The 23833-nt window shown below is 48.1% G+C and overlaps 2 protein-coding genes across 3 annotated transcripts in view; one reads left to right on the top strand and one right to left on the bottom strand.

Moving 5' to 3' along the window:
* LOC100542571 (zinc finger protein OZF-like) overlaps nt 1-23833 on the bottom strand; it is a 1148434-nt gene that overhangs the window by 167676 nt on the left and 956925 nt on the right. The window lies entirely within an intron of this gene.
* Nucleotides 144-22844, top strand: LOC100543038 (sodium- and chloride-dependent GABA transporter 1-like). The gene is made up of 14 exons (XM_031552142.1): nt 144-647; nt 4763-4894; nt 5440-5540; nt 7104-7213; nt 7568-7700; nt 8896-9030; nt 9456-9559; nt 9869-9993; nt 11087-11199; nt 15706-15837; nt 16546-16648; nt 17045-17145; nt 17897-18064; nt 20198-22844. The coding sequence occupies exons 1-14, from the start codon at nt 413-415 to the stop codon at nt 20300-20302; spliced, it is 1797 nt and encodes a 598-aa protein (XP_031408002.1). The 5' UTR covers nt 144-412; the 3' UTR covers nt 20303-22844.

Below are 23833 nucleotides of genomic sequence, written 5' to 3'. Positions count from 1 at the left end.
ACACGTGAACACTGGTCCCAGAGCTTTTCACAGAGCAAGTGTTGGGATGAGGGTGAGATGAGGGGTGAAGGGGTGAAGCGTTTGCTATATGCTGGTAACAAACAGTTCTATGCTTGTTGTTAGCAGTCTGTGTGACCGTAGCTCTTCTGAAGGGCAGAATTATCCTATGTTTTACCTCTGGGGAAAGCAGAGAGGCTGCTTTAGTGTGCATGAGTCTACCCAGCAAGTACACTTCAGCTAAGTAAGGCCCTACCCTGAACCTGACACACAGACACAAGATATTTTCTTTCTCTGCTTTCTTGTCAGGAGGTTTGCACACCACTTCCAGTTTCATCTGAGTTTGACCAGGGCCAAGGTTGCCATTTCTGCTCTTCCAGCCCCTGAGCAAGAGCAGCCATACACCTGAGTCACCATGGGGAAGATGGACAACACCTCCGTGGAGCTGAGCTCTCCCTCTGAGGTGAAGCAAGCAGCTTTGGAAGAGCCGGAGCCCATTGCCCCTGAGGCCCCAAGCACCAAGAAGAAGAAGATCCCAGACAGGGGCTCTTGGAAGGGGAGGTTTGACTTCCTGCTGTCTTGTGTGGGCTATGCCATTGGGCTGGGCAATGTCTGGCGCTTCCCGTATCTCTGTGGCAAGAATGGAGGAGGTGAGTGTAGCAGAAATGCTAAGTCATGGCTTGAAACAGTGATTGAGCACCTGGTGGGAAGACAGGGCCAACCGAGGGGAGCTCAGGTGCATGCAGTGTACCACAGTGACTGAAGGAGAGTGGAGCCAGGATCAACCCCTTCACAGACCTCGTTTAAGAGTTGGCAGTGGAGATGAGGGTAACTTGCTGGAGATCCCTGCCAGCTTGAGGCCTTCCAAGGACAAGCAAATTTTCTTCCTTAACTTCTCTGCCCATGGCTACTGTGGGCTTGTCCTCATTTGTTGCAGTCTATGACTTTGCTCCCTCGCCATTATTGCTGTGTTTTCCATCATGCTATAGCATTGCAGTAAGAGAAACGTACAACATCTTTGCTCACTTTTGAGCAGCCTTGTTCCCTGGACAGGCTCTGTGTTATGTGGGTCTGTGTGAGCGGCTAGTGGGCAGATGGAAACAGTGCTAGGCCAGAAATCAAGAGAGCTAGAAGGTCAGCTCCCTCCCCAGTTTCAGACTTCCTGCATGAACTGGATGAAATCATAAAACACACCCTTGTGCTTTTCTTTGTAAAATGGTGATGTTTCTTCAACATCATCACAGAGATGCTTTTGTAGATGGGAATATGTGCTGCTCTGACATCAGCAGAGCAGACAGCACTTCTCCTCCACATCTGTCTCTCTGTGTTTTTGCCTATTAGTAAATTAACCTTCCCTCCTTCCTTAATGTGCTGCTTACCTCCTTGAGCTATTCCTCAGTTTCCCACTCAGTCCAAATTCCTTCATCTCACCTTTCAGGCTGTACGTATAATTTTATTATCATGTCAGCCTTCTTGTGCTGGTGATTACTTTCCTCTTAGCTCTCCCCTTCCCAGAGTTCCTGTCATGGAATCGTAGAATCATTAAGGTCGGAAAAGACCATTAAGCATGAATGAATATTTCCCCCATGTTGGAAAAAAAACAGTTTTGCAACATGAGGGTCATATTCATTCATGCAGCTCTGAGGGTCTCCTGTTCTCACTTAGTTTTTCCACACCTTTTTCTCTTCCCTCAAGTTTCGTTTTCAAAACCTACTTCTTCTTTGGTTATCATGACTGTTTCTCATCTCTTCAGCTCACCCATGCTGTCCCTCCCTTTTCCCGCCATTTTCAGAGCTCTGATGCAGGTTTCCAGCGCCCATACCTGGCACCAGTACCCATGTTTGCTCAGATTTAGCCCATCCTCTGCTCTGTGTTGGCTCTGCAGTCTCAGACACACTGCATCCATGCTGCCCATCTCCTCACATTTAAAGGTGGAGATGGTAATACCTATAATTAGAGATTTATTTGAGATAAAATCAATCCTATTTATAAAACCAGCTGAGATCCTAAGAGGGACTGAGCTGCGGAGGTGTGAAATGCTGTAATTAGCATTAGCAATGGCACAGGGGGTAATTTCTGACCTGGCAGCTGCAGGCACACCGAGGGACCAGCTGGCTGCCAGCAAAAGTGCTGTGCAGGTGTAATAGGGGAACTGGTACCTCTGTTCTCATCCCTACCTCATATGCTGGGCTGTGCAGCTGGTGGCAGCCTGCACCTCTTGTTCTGCTTACACTGGCCTGCTCTGGCTGTTCCCACAGCCAGCAATAAGGAACAGTGAAAGTCTGATGCCTGTAAGGGACAGAAGTGACGCACACAAGCGTCACTGGCTGCCAGTGGGGAGCAGCGAGGAAGGGTCGTGCTGCATCTGATGGCAGCTCCTGGCACGGCCCCAGCGGAGCAGGCAGAGAGTGGGATGCTAATTTTAGCATCCTGCATGTGAACTGCATGGGGCGTGGGCTGTGGGCTGCTTCCATTACGCACAGGCCAATTGGACTGAATGGAAATACCATGGCCTTGCTTACTGCCATCACATTGTATCAGCTCATGGCTCACTTGCTCTGCGCTGTAATTGGGCATGTAGTTAGGGGATATTCACCCTGGGTACAGCAGCCTTCCATGAGCTCCATCCGCTGCACAGAGCAGGCATCACCCCAAGAGATGCCTGGCTCCCCACTGGCCCTGTGTGCTGTTTGATGCGTGTGCCCAGCAATGACTAACGCTCAGCCCTGTGCTGTCCCTCTGATGTCGACAGGAATTTGCTGGACTCCAATCTGACTCTAAATGTGGCTCAGAAGGTGCTAAAAATTGTCTATCAGATCCCGAGCTTGAATAACTTGAGAGAAATGTTTCTTTAAATAAGCATCACACACTTCTCATTTGCGCTTTGAGATGCCAAGAAAAGACTCATAGCAGCTTGTAATGCTCAGCTCCTCATCCGTGGGCAGTGTTTGCTGGTTTAAGACTGCTATACCTCCCTGTATGGCATAACAGCTGAAAACTGCAGAGGGGCGTGAGGCCAGGCACACAGATTTTAGATACAAATTTCTGAACGGATGTCACAGCTGGCAGTGCAGTTCTGGGTGTGTTCTTAGAGCTTGCTGAGGGACCTGGCCCTCCAGAGCAGTACCACCCCTGCCAATAGCTCATGGCTGCAACCTGGCTGGTAGATTTGCTCCTATTCCAGAGGACTTTTGGTTAAGCCAGGATAAATTACCTGGGTTTACCATTTTTGGGTTTGTTGTCTTTTTGTTTTTCTTGATAGTCTAATAAAACCTTTCACAAATCTTTTCTGCCTGCTGTAGATGAAAAATGCTAATCCATCAGGGGAGTGGCCAAATTTCATTAGCTGCTAGCACAGAAGCCAGCCAAACACTGTATCCTCACCAAGCTCAGCCTGCCATATCTGTACACCAAAGCAGCATCCATGGCCTCTGGCTTTCTCATAGGCCTTGGGGCTGAACCTAGCCCCTGGGCAGAATGCTGCATGAGCAGAGACTCTCCAGCTGCCATCCTCAAAGCTGTTGGCTCTCCCTTGCCAGGCTGCCGTCAGAGGCGAGAGCCTGGGGTTGCATGCCAGCTTGAAATTCAGACTTAACGACACTGAGCTACAGGCCCACAGCATATTTTCTCCCCACCATCCACTGCCAGCTCCTCAGCACAACAGCTTCCAGTGAGTCCCATGCTGGCTGCTGGTACCTGCCTCTCCCAGCTGGGATCACTCCCTGCTTGACACGCATCCTCAGCTGGGTGCCCCAAAGCCAGCAGCTGCCACAGCCTTGATGCTTTCCTGCCCACAGAGAGCAGCTCAGGAAGCTCGGCTGGGCTCTGCAAGGCAGCTCTGCTGGCTGCCTCTGTGCTTGCTTTCCCTCTAATACCTGGAGAAGAAGACTTGGGTTGACAGCTGGGCCCTCCGGATGGTGCAGACATCAGTGCTACCCTGCACCTGGCCAGCTGTTGCTGCACAAATAGAATTCCTCTTTCCCCTGTCAGGATCTTCTGCAAGACTTAGTTCTCTTCAGGGACTGAGAGTTCAGGCTCCAGCACATGCACAAGACAGCTGGAAAATGAGCTTTGTGCTGAGTCCCGGAAGTCAGAGTGACCTGAACTCGTACAGCCTTCAAATCGCATGGCGAGGTTCATCTATTTTGTTGCTTCTTCTCATACTGGGGTACAAGTAATCCATCTGCTGGATAGAGTACTTCTAGTGACAAGAAGACTTCCATAGGGTCCATACTAATAATAGGGTCCATAGAAATAATGGTAACTTCAAGATAACTAGAGGAAGAGTGAGGAGGTGCACAGGACTGTTATAAGAGCAAATAGGGTTTTAGTCACAGATTCCCTAAAGGACTGAAACAGCTGTGAACAGAAAAAGCAGTGCCAATGCCAGATATTCCTGTGTCGATTTCCTCAAGGTGAAAGCACTGCTGCAAGTAAGACAGAACTTTAATGAGAGCAAGCTACCAATGTCAGCACCTGAGTGTTTGGTTTCGTTTTCATACTGAGTTAAGCAGCACCCAACTATCTATCAAATAGGTGAGGCTAGTATCACTAGCTATGGTGTATGTGTTTACATTTATATGAGAGATACATATCCACAGCGGCATGAGCACAGAAGAGGAAGGCAGCGGTGATCTCAGTAGGAGACTTTATGAACACATCAAGCCCAGTTGCAAGTTGTCACCTCAAAGCATGTCTGCTTGTCGTCACATGGGTGCTGATGGAGAAACAGGGAGGCATCTGGTAACACTGCTCCTTCTTTCAGGGGCCTTCCTCATTCCCTATTTCCTGACGCTAGTGTTTGCTGGGATCCCTCTCTTCCTGCTGGAAACTGCTCTTGGCCAGTACACCTCTGTGGGAGGACTGGGAGTCTGGAAATTAGCACCCATGTTTAAAGGTACTGTGCTGTAAGTTAGTAAAGGTGGTGATGTGCCTACAAAGATCCTCCAATGGTTTGGGAAGCAAAGCCCTGGAGACTGGGGTGGGGAGCAACTCAGGGACATTTTTTCCCTGTCCTTGACCCTTAAAATCTGGGGATGTAATCAAATCATGTTTATAAGGGGCAATCTAGCATATTGAAATTTTCACCTGGTGGAAACGACTCTGGGCAGCCTGGTCTAGTGGTTGGCAACCCTGCACATAGCAGGAAGCTTGAAACTAGATGATCATTGTGGTCCTTTTCAACCCAGGCCATTTTATGATTCTACAATTCTATGATTCTATGATTCTATGAGTCTATGAGTCTATGATTCTATGATTCTATGAAATGGGTGGATGGGAAGCTCTCTTGAGGGCACAGTGTATCTGTGCTACGTGCCACATGGGTAAATCACCTTGTTTTTTTCTGGCTCTGCCACAGAGCTTTCTGTGATCTCTAGAAGCTCACTTGGGCACAGAGACCTGGATTGATGCTGTCATCAACCTCTCTGTCTTCTTTTGCAGGAGTGGGGCTGGCAGCTGTGGTTCTCTCCTTCTGGCTGAACATCTACTATATTGTCATCATTGCCTGGTCTCTCTACTATCTCTTCAACTCTTTCACTTCAGTGAGTCACAGACTTCTATGACATGGCATTAGCTGTACAATCCTTATTCCCTGCTTCCTGGGGAACAGTTTCTCACACCATGAAGATGCATCTGAGGATGTGGCTTTGGTTTGTTCAGATGTCACAGACCTGGCTGGTCACAGTGCTGGTGTCTCCACAGGCAGCTTCAGGTGTTGGCTCACAGCCTTTGCTTTCTCCAGAAAGCTCCTGAAAGGTGCCAGTCACAAAGCTTGGCTGACATCTGTTCCCTGCCCCTCCTAAATCCGTGTGGGGGTATTTTGAACCTGAACAGGGAATCCAGCTTGCCTGCTGCAGCTTCTGTCCTCTGAGATCCAGAGGAAATAGAGCAGCAACAAAACGTCCCCATGCCCTCCCCTCCTAGAAGAGCTGTGCTGCATCTCTGACGTGCAGAGTACTTGGTTGAAGGGCTGCTCTGCAGCTCTGCTTGAGCCACTGCATTTCCTTCACAGCAAAATCACAGGATGGATGCAAATAGCTTGGGGGGGGGAGGGGGAGAAGGGGCACTGGGGTGTTCTGTCTGTCCCTCCACAGCTGTTGTGCAGAACCAGTGTGCTCCTTGCAGGCTCTGATGCTACAAAGCACTTAAAACACAGATAATATCTTAAAAAGAGGCTGTATTCATGTATGGTCAGGAAAGGATGCAAACATTCTCAAAGACTTTGTCAAACTGGAGCCCAAGGCCTTATCTACAAAGGGAAGTCATCCAGAATAGCCCTTCTGCATCCATCCACATGTCTTAGCCACGCCTTCTCTGTGCTCAGAAAACAAGACTGCTGCGTGCAGGGATGTGTCTGAGCTGCTTAGGCATGGCATGACAGGGCATGGGCGAGCTGCCTGTGTGCTCATACAGCCCGTGATGCTGCAGCTTCATTGCTTGCAGCTCCAGAGCTGACCGTGTTCAAACTGAAGCAACGCACTATTACCATGCTGTTAGCCACTGCATAAAAATATCCAGGAACTCCTCTGTACTGCTTAAAATCAGGGAGGAGATGACATGAAATAGCTACAGTGCTTCATATTTACTCCCAAGCTTATGTTACAATAGTTTGTTCATATAGACAGACTTTTAGCCTCCAATTTGCAATGCTACATTGCTTTTCACATGTTGGGGCTTGGTATGAATGGGAGATAAGGAATAAATCAGTGTTTGTTCTTTGTGCAGAAAACTCCAACCACTTGTTTTGTGAAACTAGCCAAAAGCCATATTGATTCTAAACACAATATCCCTTGGTAGCTATTTTAATTAGCAGCTATTAATTACCAACAGTTAATTGGAAATAGCTTACTATCCGGGGAATTACTACATTTTATTAGAGCTATGACATTGCCCTAATCATGTTCTTGATATAATTTCCTGGAAAAGTCTGCTTCACACTTAATTATTATTTTGGAAAACTGTTTAATGCCTTTTGCTGCAAGGCTTCTGCCCATCCAGATGAGCTGCCCATCCCCTTTGCAAAAATAACCTGTGTCTGTAGTTTAAAAAAAGACAGGTTTCACTCCTCGCTGGAGATGTGATGCTAACAACAGCTGTGCCTCCAGGACCTGCCGTGGCAGAGCTGTGGGAATGCCTGGAACACCGACCGCTGCTTCTCCAACTATTCCCTGGATGACACCACCAACCTCACCAGTGCCGTCACCGAGTTCTGGGAGTACGTCACAGCCTGCCTACACCAGGTTTCTCCCCACTGCAACCATCCTACCTGTCTGCCAGGGCTGCTGCCCTCCCTGTCAACTCCAGACCTTGGAGAACTGGCTGCTAACTGGGGCAGGCATAAGTTGGGGAGCACTGTGCAATTGCATGTCAGATGAATGGAGAGTAATGGCCTCACTGCATCTATCCTCCTTCTCTTAGCCCCTCACCATGTGCCACAGGTCCCTCTAGGTCTTGTGGGCTCTCATGCACGTCTGCATCTGGCCCTTCGCTCTCCAGCCACCACTGAGATCTCCAATCATCATACCCCCAGGGGTCAGACTTTCCCTTAACACAGCCTCTCCCACCCTAGGAGAAACATGCACCAGATGTCCGGCGGCTTGGGGGAGCCAGGATCCATCCGCTGGCCCCTTGCTGGCACACTGGCCCTGGCCTGGCTGTTGGTCTACTTCTCCATCTGGAAGGGTGTGGAGTGGACGGGCAAGGTATGGTGGGAGGAATGGGTGGTTCGGTGCTGTCAAAATGTCCTCCAGACTCAATTTAGTCTGAGCGTCTGTAACTAATGTTACGGTGCTTCAAGGCTGAATTGCAGTAGATGCTATTAAATTCTTGACATTTACCTTGCACGGCTGTAAAAATTGCTACGTACATGGTAACTTTCAATCTAAGTGTAGAGAATAATTCTTCCCCACAAAGTCGCAGGTCCATGTTCTTAGTGTCTCTGAAGATTTGGGGAAGAGATTTTCAGAGATGACTTATGTTAACCCGCATCAGGACAGTTCTCCAAGATGATGAGGTCTATTCTGGGTTCCACCCTACAATATTAACGTCTCTTGAAATGCTGTGGGCTGAAAAGCACTCACCATCTCTTTAGAAAATCTTTCTGCTGCCGTTTAGGTATTGGTGAGATACCTATGGATCAGAAGTATATGATTATTCACTGTGTAGCATTTCAGACCAGGACAGTTGAGAGGTAATTGCTTAGTTTATTGAAATGGCAATGCTGAGATACTGAGGTGTGTTATTTAGAGCACAGCATGATGTTAGAGGACAGCATTATGAAAGGAATAATCTACAGTGAAGATCAGAAAGAAGCACTTCAGAGGGAGGTCACCTCAACCGCTGACACCCCTAGGGGTTCTCAGATGGGGTTTTGCTACACAGTCACAGCAAGGGCCCAATGACTGCCATTACCTGTTGAGTGATGGCACATGCTTGCAATTCTCTGAAGAGCTGGAGTCAAGAGAGCTAATGTTTCTTGATGCACTGGACTAGTGGAATGCTGGTTTTTGCTCTGCAAAATAAGGATGCGATGATTTAAAGGGATTACTTCTGTGGACTAAATTTATCCTTCTGCAATCCTCTTGTCTTTGGGCAATCCATCTAGAATTTTGCCTGCACTTTTGCGATTAGTGCATCCTTGCTTGTTGTTGGCACAGAGAAACAGCCAGAAATGTTACTTGCATAGGAGTGTGAGGCGGAAAATACAAGGAGGATATTAATCAATTTCTTCTCTTTGGGGGCTGTGCAGGCTGCTCTCTCCATAATTACAGGCTCAGCCATGAACAGCAGTGCTTGGGGACCTTATACCCCTCAAAGGTGGTGGGGGGTACACAGTGACTGCAGTGCCACCATGGACAGGAACTACTGACAGTATCTTTCCCATGGTGTCTCTTGTAGGTGGTGTATTTCTCAGCCACCTACCCCTACTTCATGCTGTTCATCCTCTTCTTCCGGGGAGTCACGCTGCCTGGGGCCAAGGAGGGCATCCTCTTCTACCTCACACCTGACTTCAGGAAGCTCTCTGACTCTGAGGTTGGTTACCTGGCTGTAGCAGTCCTGCTGGTAGTTCTAATGCCCAGCCATCTCTACATCAGTGTTTCCTTCAATATGTTAAGAGAGAACTAAAACTGAAAAGGAAAGACAAAATTCAGGTTGTTAGTGGGTGGAAAGCCATGCAGCATCTCTGTTGTAATCAGGTGATATTGTCCATGAGGGATGAAAAATTACTCCAGCGAAGGAACCTCCCCTCTGGGTTGGGAATGCTTCATTTTCTGACCGGCTCAGTGCTGGATGGCTGAGCCCCCCCCCAAGCCCACAGCCCTCACTGACCCTGTGTAGCAGGTCATCAGTCCCTGCAGGGAGGGAGAGATGGACCAGAAACTGGGTAACGGCGAGCAGAGTCCACCAAATTGACTGCATGGTGGAGGACAGACACAAAGCTTGCTCCTTTTCTGCAGGTCTGGATGGATGCAGCCACACAGATCTTCTTCTCCTATGGTCTGGGGTTGGGGTCCCTGATTGCACTGGGGAGCTACAACACTTTTCACAACAACGTCTACAGGTCTGTTGGGTTTTCTTGGCTCTGTTGGGTTTTGGTGGTGGGAGCAGCAGAGAATCACCCATTGTGACCATCGTCACATGGCCAGCAGAGCCCCCCTTTGCTACTGCTCAGAGTGCCTGCAGGGATAGAGGCATCACAGCAAGTCTGGGTGCCTGGCCTCTGCTGTCCCCCTCCGTCACTAAGCAGCTAAGGGGCATGCTGCCTCCTCCCTAGTAGGGAAGGCTTAGTTTTCTCTTTGCCCATCCTTTGTTCCTCACCTATTTGGCAGGGACCTGAAAATAGCTTCTTTTCTTTCTTTCTCTCTTCCAGAGACTCCATTATTGTTTGCTGTATAAACTCCACCACGAGCATATTTGCTGGATTTGTTATTTTCTCTATTGTTGGCTTCATGTCGCACATCACGAAGAAGTCAATTTCAGAACTGGCCTCCTCAGGTGAGCAAATATGGCAGCAGTGCCAATAATACTCAGAATGTCTTTTCCTTCCCTGATCCCCCAACATCACCTCTTAACGTTTGTATCTTTCTGCATTGTTATTCAGGAGTTGTCCTTGAGTTAAAATGCAGGAGTCAGATCTTAGTATTTTCCTGAGAAACCTTTATATGTTGTGCATGTGTAAAGGGCCAGATTCTCTGGCATTGGTATAATGATAGTTTGTGTATTGCTGTAGCCAATACCACTTCAGACACTTGAAGATCCATCATGGGAAGTTTCCATAAGTCACCCAAGATAGCAAACCCAGGTACAAATGCAACAGCAGCCTTTTTAGAGAAATTTGTCCATGAGTGTGGGATGCTCCCAGGCCTTTCTTCTCCATGATCAAGCACACAGTCATCTTTGTATGTTTTCTGCCCAAGACTAGTCTGAATCACCAGCCATTCACTGCACACCAATTCCTGCTGCAGGGAGCATTCCTGCCTCCTATTAATGTCCACCTGCTTTCACTGGTGAGGTTTTGTGAGCTTTGGCTTCAGTGAAATGTTTTGTCTGTTTGCTTTCTGAAACCTTTCTTGGAGAACAGTTGCCTCCTCACATACTGCCTGTGTTCTCAGTAGATGTGATCAAAGCTTTTTCCATGCAAGATTTTGAAATTGTGATCTCTGAATAATTTTTTAAAAATGTAGATGAGACTGTGTCTTTTTGCCCAAAGACGTATTTTGAAATTGCTGTCTTTCCAGAAAAAGCTTTTATCTCAAGCAACAGCATTATGTGATGGGGGAAAAAAAAAGACACCAGCACCAAATTTCATTTTTTTTTCTAGCAAAGTGCTCCAGCTCCATTTGGTAGCAGTGATTTGGTGACTTTCACTGGAAGGAGGAGAAAAGGCAAAGCATCTCCCCAGTCATTGCTGCCTCCCATCCCACCCCTGTGCACCCAACATGGTTGGTGTGTCATGGGTAACATCTCTTGTAGTAACTTCCCGCAGTTTCTGCCTGTCATCACTGTTTCTCTTCACTGTTGCTCATCACTATAACTTTCCACCAAACACTTTATAAATGTGGACTCTTCTCTCATTTCACTTCTGCAGGCCCTGGACTGGCTTTCCTCGCCTATCCGCAGGTTGTCACCCAGCTACCCCTGTCCCCACTCTGGTCGATCCTCTTCTTCTCTATGCTGATGATGCTGGGCCTCGATAGTCAGGTGAGGCAGCACAGAGACAAAGTGCGGTAAAATACAAAGATATTTTTGGACCTCATGGTGGTTTTCTCTTCTGCACCTTGAGTTCATGTCTTTTCACAGACTCTTTCACATGAAAAAAAATCTCTTTTGTGGTCATCACCCCCACACTCTTCTCATATGCTGCAAGTGGGGTGGTATCTGACCAGTCAGCCTTATGAGAAGATCACCACTTCCCTGCAGAAGGATCTTTGGAAAGCTGTTCTCCATTCAGGACAGTTTTGGGCCCCAGAGAAGGGTTGGTGCTGCTGCATGGACGCAGCTGTGTCCTGGTCTTGCTGGATGGCCCTGGCAATTGAGCTGCCCAGTAGCTCACAAGCTCTAAATGGAACTAGTGGGAAACTAGCCCTGCCAAAATGCTTTGGGGCAGAGAAAATGAGAGAAAGGAAAAAAATATATACATTTCAAGCAATTACTGTTTTTTTTTCCAATAAGATATTAACTGTTTTCCTTGAAATAGGAATGTGAAGTAAGGAAAATCAGTATTAACTGTTACATTTTGTACCTACCTAATAAGAGTTTGTGGTCACTGCAGTCCTTGGTATTTTGTGAGAAGCTAATTTGAGATGCTTTGGATTTTCTAAGGTGTCATGGAGCACTTTCACCAACCTGGATTTCCTGTGAGGCACAGTAAGAGAATGCTATTACTTTGGCTTACTGTTGCAGGCTGGAGTAGAAAGTCCCCAGCACATACCAGTCTCCCACTAGACCATATCTCTTTGCCTTGGCATTGGCAGGTTGCACTGAGAAAAGCAGCGATGCAGCATCTGAAGCAGTGGGAATAGTGGCTTGGTGCAGTGTTTTTGGCACTGTTTTTAATAACTAGCATAGTCCTGAGCGGAGGTGGAGTGCTCTGCTGTTTGAGCTCCCGGGCTGGCTTCGTAGCGAGCAGGTGGAAAGAAGCCATGCCTTGGGAAACTATTGCAAAACAAAATAGTATGGGCTCTGTATTTTTGTAACAAGTAATGATACTTTTTTAATCTGATAATTTAGCATAAATGTAGCTACCCGGTGAGGCAGTCCCTCTGGAGGAGAGGGTACAACCCAAGGCTCCTTCAAAAGTGTGTGCTTGGTCTGTCACATCCTTCCCTGTGGCAGCATGGTCCTTCCTTTCTGTGCAAAGCCTTAGGACAAAATGGACTCTCTCCTGGGTTACACATAGCCTTCATAAAACCAAATCTAATTCCTGATCAGACTCAGGCATATCCCTGACCTGTCACATTTTGTTTCCAAGAAAAATACAATCGACCATACCTGCTTTTCAGTTACAGCACGCTCCCACAAAAACACATCCTGGAGCTCTCAGCTGCATTACCACAGACATTATTTGGCAAATAATTTCAAATAATGACTAAACATTTCGAAAGAAACTCCATTTACAGAAGAAAAAAAATAAAAACCGCTCTCCATGGATTATTCACTCAGCTCCAGTAAATAGTTTGAGACATGACAATAAGCCCTCAAAGCACTGTGTGGAATTTATTTGCTGCATTTGCTTCTCAAATACTACTTGAAATTCTCCAGGTCCCTCCTCCAGTCGGTCTCAGAGGGTGGGTGGTCTGTGGGGGGCTATCACTGCCTGGAGGAGGAGCGGAGAAAGGAGGCACCAAACGGAAAACAAGTTTTTAAAGAAGGGCAGATAAATAGATGGGAAGGAGCTTTATGCATGCATGGTGGCACTCCGAGTCAATCACACGGTTTACAGAACGGCAGCTTAGGCGTATAAAACAACACGCACACAAGGGCTGCAATTACACATGCATTTTGAAGTATCCATTTCAAAAACGACGGTTTTGATATGTGCTTGTTTTAAATAGTGTTTGTGGTACTTGCAGATGAGGAGCAGCTGCTTTCATTAGGGCACAGCAGGGGACCCTCGCCACCCTCCAGGCATGGGGCCAAAGGGGTATGGGAGCCCAGCCAGCAAGGGAAGGTCAGGCTGAGGTCTGTGTTTGTGATGCAGCGATGAGACCCATCCCCTCAGCAGTGCTGCAGAGAGGTCCACTTGTGTCCATGAGGCTCAGCAAAGAGCTCAGCAGTGCAGCTCCATCTGCCTCTCTGCCATCACGCTCATCTCCTCTGCGGTGCCTTGAACACAAGCAGTGACCTACATTGATATATGCACCTCCCTCCTATGCCTCCACTTGCTGCTCATGGTCCTTAATGTTTGCTCTGCCTCTGATCCACTCTGGCTTTAGCTCTCTTGCGTCTAGACCCTCTTGCATAACATGCTAATGCTTTCTTTTAACCTACCAGTTTCCAGGTCAGGCGTTTTTCTCCCCAGGGGAGCTGACAAGCCTTGTGACTGCAAGCCTGCATCTGTCCTTTGCAAGACCGCCTCTTGCAGGTTATTCATGAGGATTTGCGACTGAGAACAGTGAAACCCATGCTGCACATCTGGCAGCTGTGGTTAACCTTCTCACAGGTCCTGGTTCCAGTCCCAGTCCTACTCAGGCCACGATTCTCCTTCTGGTTAGTGTTGCTGAAGAGGAATAGCACATCCTCAGGACTGTGAGGATGGGGGAGAGACTGCCAAGTCCAGGTCATTCAACCCAGCAGCTCGTGATGCTGATCATGCACCAAAATGGGAAAAAGAGAGAAGTAACTGGAAATAAAACCTTTAGGTGAAAAATATTATCATGGCCCCAAATTCAGCAGACTCTCCTCACTCCTGAAAGCAGCACGCTTTCCCCCAGCTGCTGCTTATCCTGGGGTGTGTCTAACGTTAGGTATGTGGACTGGGAAAGTAAGACCCTGGGCCACACATTGACCTGCAGTCCCAAGGCTGTAAGTAGAGTTTCTCCAGCTCCTGTAGTTCTCTGCAGTCTGAGCCTGACAGAAGGTCATTTCCAGTGAACGGTAAGAAGCTCTGTTTTAGGGCTAGAAAACCAGCATGGCACTGCTTGGTTCCCCATTTTACCCATTACATGCTGGAATCCCCTCATGCCCACTCTCTCCCTCAGTCCCTCCCAGCCCTCGTCCCTCACTGCCTTGCCCAGTGCCAGGTTCTGGCCATGCATCCATGTGGAAGGAATAGCTTTCGACAGGGTTGGTTTTGTCATGCTGATGCTTCACACCATGGTGCCAGCTCTGTCCTGACTCTTGTAGACAGTGAGCTGGTGGGATGGAGTGAAGAGCTCACTGACAATGAGTATACAGACAGATTAACCCATGCTCTAATGGCAAGGGATGCTTTAATGGACATTTAAAGGAATGCTTTATGTTGGACTTGTGTCCAACATAAAAGGCTGAGCTCATTACAAATTCCAAAGCAATTGAGCTTGGGCTGTCTGGGATGCAGCTTTCCATACTGCAGCATGTGGAGATAAAACCCCAGGCAAGAATATTGCTCTTTGCCTCTCTCTATGTCCCAGAAGCCAATGGGATGTCAGTTCCTCTACCATCCCTGCCCAGCAGTAGGAGTTACTCAGATGTCTGGCTTTGCTTCCATAGATTTTTCCAGTGCTCTGCTGCTCTTTTTAGTCTGTGTATTTCTACCTCCATCTCTATTGATTGTTTTCTTTCTTGTCTCAAATCTGAACCTAAAAGTACCCCCACTTTCTACAGCACTCTCCTGGGGGACGGAGAAGTCTCTGATATCCATCTGTCACTGCCATTGCACTGGTTTGTATGTTCAGTGAGAGTGACCGGGGAAACCAGGAGCTTGCTGCCCTCATCAACTTCCCAGTGGTTTTGCTATGGGCAAGATGTGCTCTCTGAGAGCTGTTTGTTACCTGTGGTTCCTAGGAGCGAGACCTGAAAGTGAAACTCGTAATTTAAGAGGAAATAGGAGAGAAGGATGTGCTTCACACATATACAACTTGCTATAGGGCAGATCATGGTACAGACAGCATTAACTCACTGTGTCTAGTACAGCACAGCTCTAGAAAGACCACATGCTGTGAGGATGGCCTTTTAGTGTACTACATGCATTTTAATGCAGTGCTTGAAAAAAAGGAATAAACTCAAGGAACAGGTAGTCAGAGATGTTGTTGTTACGTACTTGCATGTGGGATTGGACAGTGGGTGATACAACAACATAATGAGTGCTTTAGATCACTGAACAGCACAAGCACTGCTGCAATATGCTGAGAAGAGCACACCAGGGAAAGGACGAGCACATGTGCCAGCAGCAGAGCTGTTGCTGTGATGAAGAGGCTGGCAGAGTTGTGGAGCAGGGCAGCAATGGGGTGGCCCTTGAGAGTTTGAGGGGAGGCAAAGGTGGAGATGCATCTCAGCTAATTTTAGGCATCTAAGCTCAGTGTTTTTAATTCCCTATACAATCAGTGAAGAGAGAGAGGTACTTTCAGGACGTGATTCAGGGCAGCTCTGTGCAGAGCCTTCTTTTCTACTGCCTACAGATGATACTTAAAGTAATGAGGCTGTCAACACTGGGGTTAAATGTAGGTGGGGGTGATGTCAGGCTAAGATACTTACAAATGTTTCCTTGGTGTGTGTCTTTTGCTGCAGTTCTGCACTGTGGAGGGGTTCGTTACTGCCCTGATGGATGAATATCCTCATATCCTAAGAGCCAGGAAGAAGATCTTCATAGCAATAGTCTGTTTCATCTCTTATCTCGTTGGATTCTCCAATATCACCCAGGTACAGACAGCCATGCTTGTACGTCCATTCCTGGCACCTGCCCAGTCACCCACGCATTTCACAGGAGCACCAAAAGCTTTAGGAGAAGTGACAGCATCTGTAGGAGCCATCCCAATTCTAGACACATGGGCTTATCATTGCTGTCACATCTCAAGTGATGCCTCCATAATTGCTGTGGCCATCCTGTAGTCAGCCTGGTGTGTTCTCTTGCTATTTGCAATAAGAGCTCAGACCAGCAAAGCCCATGCTGAAGGGACACTTGGTGCAGAGGGTTAAGATAACATAAAGACCAGTCTCGTGGAGCTCTGAACCTCTGGGTCTGAAGCCAAGGTTTATGTGTGTGAATATAGGACTGAGTGGTCTGTAGATTTGCAAGGAGCAAAGCAACAAAACTTCTGGGAGGGGCAGAGTGCACTAAATTAGGTGACTCCAACTAAAACAGGAATAAGTAAGAAAGCCTCACGAATCCCTGTTTTTTCTACTCGCTGTTGGCCATACCTGAACAAGCTGGCTAATTGCCTTCAAGAGCACACCAGTTTTTCTGCTGGAAACCTGATTCCAGTGGAAACATTTCTGCGCCTGCTCTCCTGTCTGGAGAAATTAACATTAAAGCCAGCAGATGTAGTTAGTAGCAATTGAAGCAGCTGGCTGATATTGTCAAACATAATCCATAAACTAAACTCCTTGACCCTGGCTTTGTCTCCTCAGGGTGGCATTTATGTTTTCAAGCTGTTTGATTACTACTCAGCCAGTGGCATGTGTCTTCTCTTTCTTGTCTTCTTTGAGACCATCTCAATTTCTTGGTGTTATGGTAAGTAAAAAAAGACCTTGTTTCTTTCTTGTCTCCACGGGCAAAGTGCAATTTTTCAAAAGCATCCAACAATGAAGGCAATAAAAGATTTGCAATTGAAAATAGCTGAGGCTGATAATTCCAGAAAATCGGAAGCAGGAGGCTGTCATCTCTCTTCCCCAGGCCACCACAAAGACCTAGATGCTTATGGCCCTGCCTTCAGGTCTTCCAGAGACACCTGGAATGTGCAAGATGACCCTGTGTTTGTGTCCCCATCCTTGGGCCCTTCAGATAATGGCTCTGACATCACAGCATTGTCACCTTTTTGCCATGGCTGGCCTTTGCTCTGTCATGAGAAGAGGTGAAGCCTATGGAGCACAGAGATGGGATGCTTTTCTCAACACCCTTTTCTTCTAGGTGTGAACAGATTTTACAGGAACATCGAAGAAATGATTGGCTACAAACCTTGCATCTGGTGGAAAATCTGTTGGGCATTTTTCACTCCTCTTGTCTGCCTGGTAAGAACAGAAGGGTCCTATCTGCAGGAGTGGATCCAGAAGGGCCTCTTAGTTTGGAAGGGCTGTAGGGGATACATTACATTTTCATTCCACTAACGGTCTGTCCATAACTGCAAGGTACTGGGATGGGCAAAGTACCTGCTGGAAATAGTGCATAAGAAAATCTTCAGAGTTAATTACTTAATCTAAAAGATGCTCTCAGTTCTTCTATCTGAGACGTCAAGAGACAAGCAAATAATTTACTGTATTTAAAAGCTGTTATTGGCAGAAGAGAAGGTTCTCAGCCACTGCAGCTCCTGCACTGATGCCTAATAGGCTTGTCAGAGCAAAAGACACCAGCAAATACAGTACAGCTGATGGTGGAGCAATTTTGCTTTTGCTGATTCTCACATTTCCAGCAGTGGTAGTACAAAGAATGGTGTGAGAAGGCCAATGATAGGAAGTTAAAGGCTCCTGAGGCCAGCTGTGAAGATGCTCTCAACTTGGTTAGGAACTGCTTGCAAGGGCACTGCTTATCTGAGCAGTCTGGTGAAGAAAGAAATCGGGGTTATTCTAGTTCTAGCTTTCAGCATAGGGTAGTCAGGGGGGAAATGATAGAAAATTAAGAGATGGGCTGAAAGCTTCTATAATAATTTAAAGAGCTGTTGGATTGCTGTAAGACTGGCACTAAGAGGGTGATGAAGGAAGAAATCAATGGATGTTCTCTGATCTTGCACACCCTCACTTGCGATGGCTGGTGTTCTTTTCCCAGGGTGTGTTCTTATTCAGTGTGGTGGAAATGACCCCTCTGACGCTGGGAAAATACATCTATCCCGCATGGGGACAAGGTATTGGCTGGCTCATGGCGCTGTCCTCCATGATACTGATCCCAGGATACATGCTGTACAGCTTCTTCACCTCAACAGGGACTCTCCGGCAGGTATGTATGGCTTCATCACTCCTCTTCTGTGAAGAAATCCTTAAGATTTTTTAACACAGAGAAATCCCAGTTCCCAGCAGTCCCTGGCTGTGAGCAGTTACCTGGCACTTTTCAGCAGAGAGATCAGTATCCTCCAAGCATGAAGCTTGAGATAACTCAGGGCTAAGACCTGCTAGTGATGGAGACAGCTTTGCAAACAGCAGTCAGTGTATGAGGGGGATAAGAAGCAAGGCAGAAATCTGTGCAGAACCCAAAATACCTACAACTCTTTGATCTTGCTTAAAATATATTTTTTTTATTCTTGATTTGAGCAAGGTTATATGCAGCAGTGAATCACGAATCTCTGTATGTCATACACGGTAATTGCTGTTGAGATCTTATTTACAGTGTTGACGTTCAATCTTGAGAGCGCTGTGCACGAAGTCCCCGTCTCGATGCTGTCTGCTGTGAGCTACAGGTGCGAGCAGTCACTGCAGGGGTGCTGCTGATTTATGACTTTCCCAGCCTGCCTTCAACAGCCAGCTGGCGCCATCTAAACCCTGCCAGTTTAGTTCGTGGATATCATATTTTGAGTAATGTTTAAGTCCAAATGCTTTGGCTAGAGCTGCTGGGCTGAGATCAGCTTCAGGCCCTCTGCTTCTGAGGTCAGGTTGCAGGTGGATTTGACTTTCCTTCCTCCCAGCTCTCTATTTAGATGGGATCTGCTACAGGATCTGCCTCGGTCTGATGTCTCAGATGGGCTTTCAGTTTCTGGTCTTTCATTTGAGCTGAGTTTCTGATTCTTGCTGTTTTTATAGGGAGCAGCTTTGAGGTTCTGCAGCACTCAGACCTATGTAATGCCAAGCCAATAGGGTGATGCTGGGTTGAGGGCCAGCTGCGGTTCTACTAGGAAAGCCTTACTCAGATTTCTAGAGGGCTTCTTAACCCCTCATAATAGGAGCTGGAAAAGGGGGAAAAGGGAATTCTGGCAAACAAACAGATATGTTTTCAGTCCTGTTCCCATTAGGGATGTGACAACACATCTTGGCATGTGGGGGAGCCAAGCCAGCCTGTGGCTCTCCTGGAGTAGCTGCACTTCTGGATGAGGGCTTCTGCTCCTGGTGCTCATAGATCCAGTGAGGAGCAGCAGATGGCAGCAGGAGGGAGGCAGGTTTTTGTGTGTGTGTGTGTGCGTGTTCCACAGAGATGGAGAGAATTTTTGGCCTCTTATATGCACAGATCCTGGATTAGTTTGTAATAGAGCTGAAGCTGGAGGGAAATTAGATGCCAATGCTGAATAAAGTGGTTTTGACAGACAGGGAAGATTACAAGTCATTTTGATCCCACTGAGCATGAATGTGAGGGGAAAAGAAAAGACCATGAATGGCAGAAGCAGCTCAGTGATCGTTTCAGGGAATTCACCCAGCAACAGTCACTTCAGCTGTGCTGGAGAACTGGAGCTTGTTTCCCTTTGCTGCAAAGAGCTTCTTCCTGGCTTACTGATGCCTATTCAGGTCGGGCTCTATTCTCCTCTGCCTTCTCTTTTGCAGCATCAGTCCCACTCCGGCAGACAAAGTGACTCATAAGCATTCATCACTCCCGATGCTCAGTCTGCACGCTTCCAGTAATGACTTGCCCCTCTGCATCTTCCTGGGTTCTGGCTTCATTTTATTGCTCTTTACAGTTTTCATTTGATCAGTTTATGGCGGTGGGAATCACTGCTGGTGCAAAGGTTTGTGCAGGTGGACTGGTCTGATTCACATTAAAGTCACAGACCATGACCTCTCAGCATGCTGCAATTGGTTAATGACATTTCACAGGAAACCCTAGCTGCAAAAATGGGGAAACTTGGAAAATGGTTTTGCTCTGAAGTCAGTGACATTACAGCTCTCCCTTGCTCCCGTTAGCAGCTGGCACTGCCTGGCAGCTGTTTCCCTATGTTATAAAGATGATCCCTGCACTTCAAGTAGAAGTGCTCTGCACAGCACCGAAGCAGGGGGCTCACATGGCCTGGCAGCAGAGGCAGAGTGGTGCTGCAAGGGCATCCCCTGCCACGTCACCATCCCCTCGTGCTGGCAATGGGGCCACCTGAAGGCTGGGAGCTGGGGATCCCAGTCTTCAGCTGACACCCTCTCTCCCTTTGTTCCCGAGCAGCGTTTCCAGCAGATGACGCAGCCCCAGCCAGATGTGCAGGTGCAGAAGAATGGCCTCCAGCCGAAGACGTCCCTGAATGGCAGGGGATCAGATGCTGCCGTCTAGGAGGACAGCTGGAGCTCCTCGCCCTGCCCCATAGCTGCCCACGCCATGCCATCCCTCCAGTCCCTCTGGCACAGCCCTCTGTCCCCGGCTCTGCAGTGGCTTTGCATGAGAGGACCCAGCAGAGGAACTCCAGCACCTCTGTTCCCCCGGCTGACCCCGTGTCACATCATTGACTGTCTCCATCGTGCAACACTCTGGCTCAGGCTCTCAGAGAGGAGCAGCCTGTAGCCTCTTGACCAGAGGTGGTGTTTCTAGAGAGCTTATACTGACGGTTCACTGTTTCTCTCTTCATCTTGCATTTCCATGTGATCCTACACAGCACACCCCGTAGTATGCAGCCATGCTTCACCCCAGAGAGCCACCTGCCACCAGGTTCAAATCTCAGATGGTGATCAAATGATGTAGCATAAAAGTGCTAGCAAATGCAACTCTGGAAGGGATGTGGCAGATCAAGCAATTCCAGTGAGGAGCCCTGCATGTTGGTAGCAATAGGACATAGCTCAAACTGGAGAAAGGCATCAGAAGAGGATGCAGCACTCTTAGGTACCATGTTTCAGCCCTGCACATCTCCAACCATTACCACCCACTCAGTAGGTTGGCCCCAAGAGCTACAGCCAGGTGCAGAAGACAGCCCTTCACTTCTGGAGAGCCTTGCCCTTTGCAGCTCTGTGCAGCAGCCACACCTTGACCTGAAGATCTGAATGTACAGGCTGGATCTTGTAAAGCTGAAAGCCAAACACTAAGAGCTGCAATCACAGTTCATCACAATTAATCTCAGCTAGTTACAGAAGTATCATTCTTCCTTATCCTGTAATTTTATGCACTATAGTGTATCTGAAAATTTGTATTCCACTTTCACCTATGTTTATAAACTGGGCAATAAAGGAGCCCACTCTTCTCATATCCTTTGAGAGGATATCTCTGCTGAGGGCAGTTCATAGAATCATAAATCACTGCTGTTGCTCTTTGGTCTTTGCATGAATGACCTGCTTTCGCCTGTGATTCCCAGTCACATCACCTTCCTCCCCTTAAATGTAGGCCAAGATCTTCAGAAGTGGGTAATGGGCAAAAAAGTCAGTGCTTGAATGAGGCCCTAAAACTGTGAAAGATCTTGATTTTCTAAGCGTATTGGGGCAACCCCAGCCTCAGGTAGAGGAAGCTGGAGTCAGCAGTCCTTTTGGAAACTCTTGGCCAAGAGCTCCCTTGAACATGCAGGGCTACACTCCTGGGGCAGCAGCAGTATTACCCTACACCTGTGTTCTCAGAGTAACAATATTCAGTGAGAAATAGCCATCCACTCAACTTCCTCCCCATCATTTTCTCTTTGGCTCTTTCTTTTGTCTTGCTTCCTTTTGTTCTCTTACCACGTTTCTTCCCAACTCCCATCCACCCAGTAGAAATGAACTACTTCAATGAGCTTCATTCTCCTTTTTTGCTGGTACTACCACAAATTGCAGCTCTCCCTTCTCTTCCTTCTATTTCTATCTGTGTTTCCAGCCTAATTTCTCTGCTCCTCTCACGTCTCCTCCTCCTTGTCACTTTTCCCTGCCTGTTTGTGGCTCAGTTGTGAGCTCACTCTACCCCCAGCTGCCCAGTCCCTAAGGTCCTGTACCCATCCCAACATCACAATTATAACCTGTTCCAGCTGTCTTATTTCCCTCCTTAGACCAGAGTGAGCTGTGCCAAGCAATATTATTCCTTTGTATTACAAAGAGAAGGCTCTCAAACCTCACTCCACCAGTTTCTGCAGAGTTCTGCCTGCTCTGAAAGACTCTGCAGGACTATCCCACATCCACCACCAGATATTTGGATCTGCCAAGCCTGGTGTCTGTGGCTGTGCAGGGAGGATCTCACCCTTTGCCAGCTCTGCCCTAGTGGCTGATTCCCTTCTCTAGCACTTCAGCTCTTTCACCTCCATTGCAGTCAGTCTTCCTGCTCAATGGCAATGCAGGGATGGGACTGGATCCATTAGCTCACTCCATGTCCCAGAAATGCTACCCATGTACAGACACGGTGAAGCAGCCACACGAACTTGGTGACTTCTTGGCTGCAGGTTTCGGACACCAGCTGAAGAGCTTGTGGCCTCAAGTCTCCTGTCCTCCTGCTTCCCCACGGCACTCAACACCTGCTGGCACTTGGCATAATCCACCCAAAACCTCTTAATTCTAAGGAGCTATTTAGGGAGCTGTGCTCAAATCCCTTCAAAATCCTCTTTTTCCTGAGGGCTGTAAAAAAATGAATGCCTTTACCCCCATGCCCTGTGCAGCAACAGCAGGAGCTGTGGGTGATGTAGAAGGCCTTAGGATGGCTTTGATCTGCTCAAGCACCACAACCCTGGAGATGCAGGTGCTCCAGCAGCTGGTCATGAATGTGTAAACATGTGTGTAAGGTGTGCAATGCCACACAGACACTGTGTGGCACTGCCAGGTTTTGGCCAGGCGGCCACTGCTCGTAGTCTCTCCACTTTTCTATTAAATGATGCATTGGACGCTGCCATAAAAACGATGCAAGGTCCGTTCCGCTCCTGACACACTTTTCAGGCCTTTGGGAAAGGGAAGATGGGAGACTTTGATTGATGGCTGAAAGATGAGGGCTCCCGTGGGGGCTAGCTGCCAGCACCTCTCTGCCTGTTTGGCCTGTGCAGCAGCCCCTGGGTCAGTCCCTGCCACTCCTTCCTGCCCTCTTTTCCCCTTCCTCTTCTCTATTTGGCATCCTCTCGATCTCCTGTCTCATCTTCTCCCTTCAGGGAGTGGTACACGCATTTTAACAACTTTCCTCTTCTCTCTGCATCTCTAATGGCACATTCAAGTGGTGCTCGTGCTCAGAGGTGCAGGCAGACTGTGACATTCACATTGTCACAGCGGCACAAGCATCCCCACCCTTGGCTCCCACTCAGAGCAACTCTGGCACTGGTTTCAGTCCCTGCCATGCCCCTGGAGACTGCATCTCGGTGGGGATGGGACAAGAGAAGGAGAGGGATGAGTGCTCTTGGTGGGAGGTGGACACATCACCCTCCACCCCTGCCTGCCCTCCTGATGGCACCACCATACCCACAGCTGTGTCCCCTGCAGTACAAACCTCGATGCATTTTGGTCCCATAGGATGGAGAGAAAGAGAGCTGACATCTCTGTCCCGTCTGCACTTCTTGTCAATGAAGGGATTAGGAATTATAATCTCCGATTTGCATTTTAAAGCCGCTTTTCAGCTCTGTGTGGAGCCTCAGCCCAACTTCCCCGAGGAGCTCAGTGGCACAGCCACTGTCACAGCCCCAACAGCCACTGTCACAGCCCCTGATACAGCCAGAGGTGCACAGTTGCACTGTCACCTTGGCCCATCTGCACCACTTGCCCCCAGTCTATTGCCCTAGGCCCCAGCACAACTCCTGCTGCAGGGGCTCCTCTGCAGAGCGGAGCCCAGGATCATGTGATGCCCGAGGGCCCCATGGCTGGAGCTGCTCCTAGGACACTGACTGCTAGATCGCACTGGTCTCCATCATCCCATGGCCCCCGGAGGCTCCCACTCCTTTCTGCA

This window comes from Meleagris gallopavo, chromosome 1, assembly GCF_000146605.3.
Source record: "Meleagris gallopavo isolate NT-WF06-2002-E0010 breed Aviagen turkey brand Nicholas breeding stock chromosome 1, Turkey_5.1, whole genome shotgun sequence".
In the NCBI taxonomy this organism is placed as follows: domain Eukaryota; kingdom Metazoa; phylum Chordata; class Aves; order Galliformes; family Phasianidae; genus Meleagris; species Meleagris gallopavo.
This window is presented reverse-complemented; position numbering and strand designations above follow the sequence as displayed.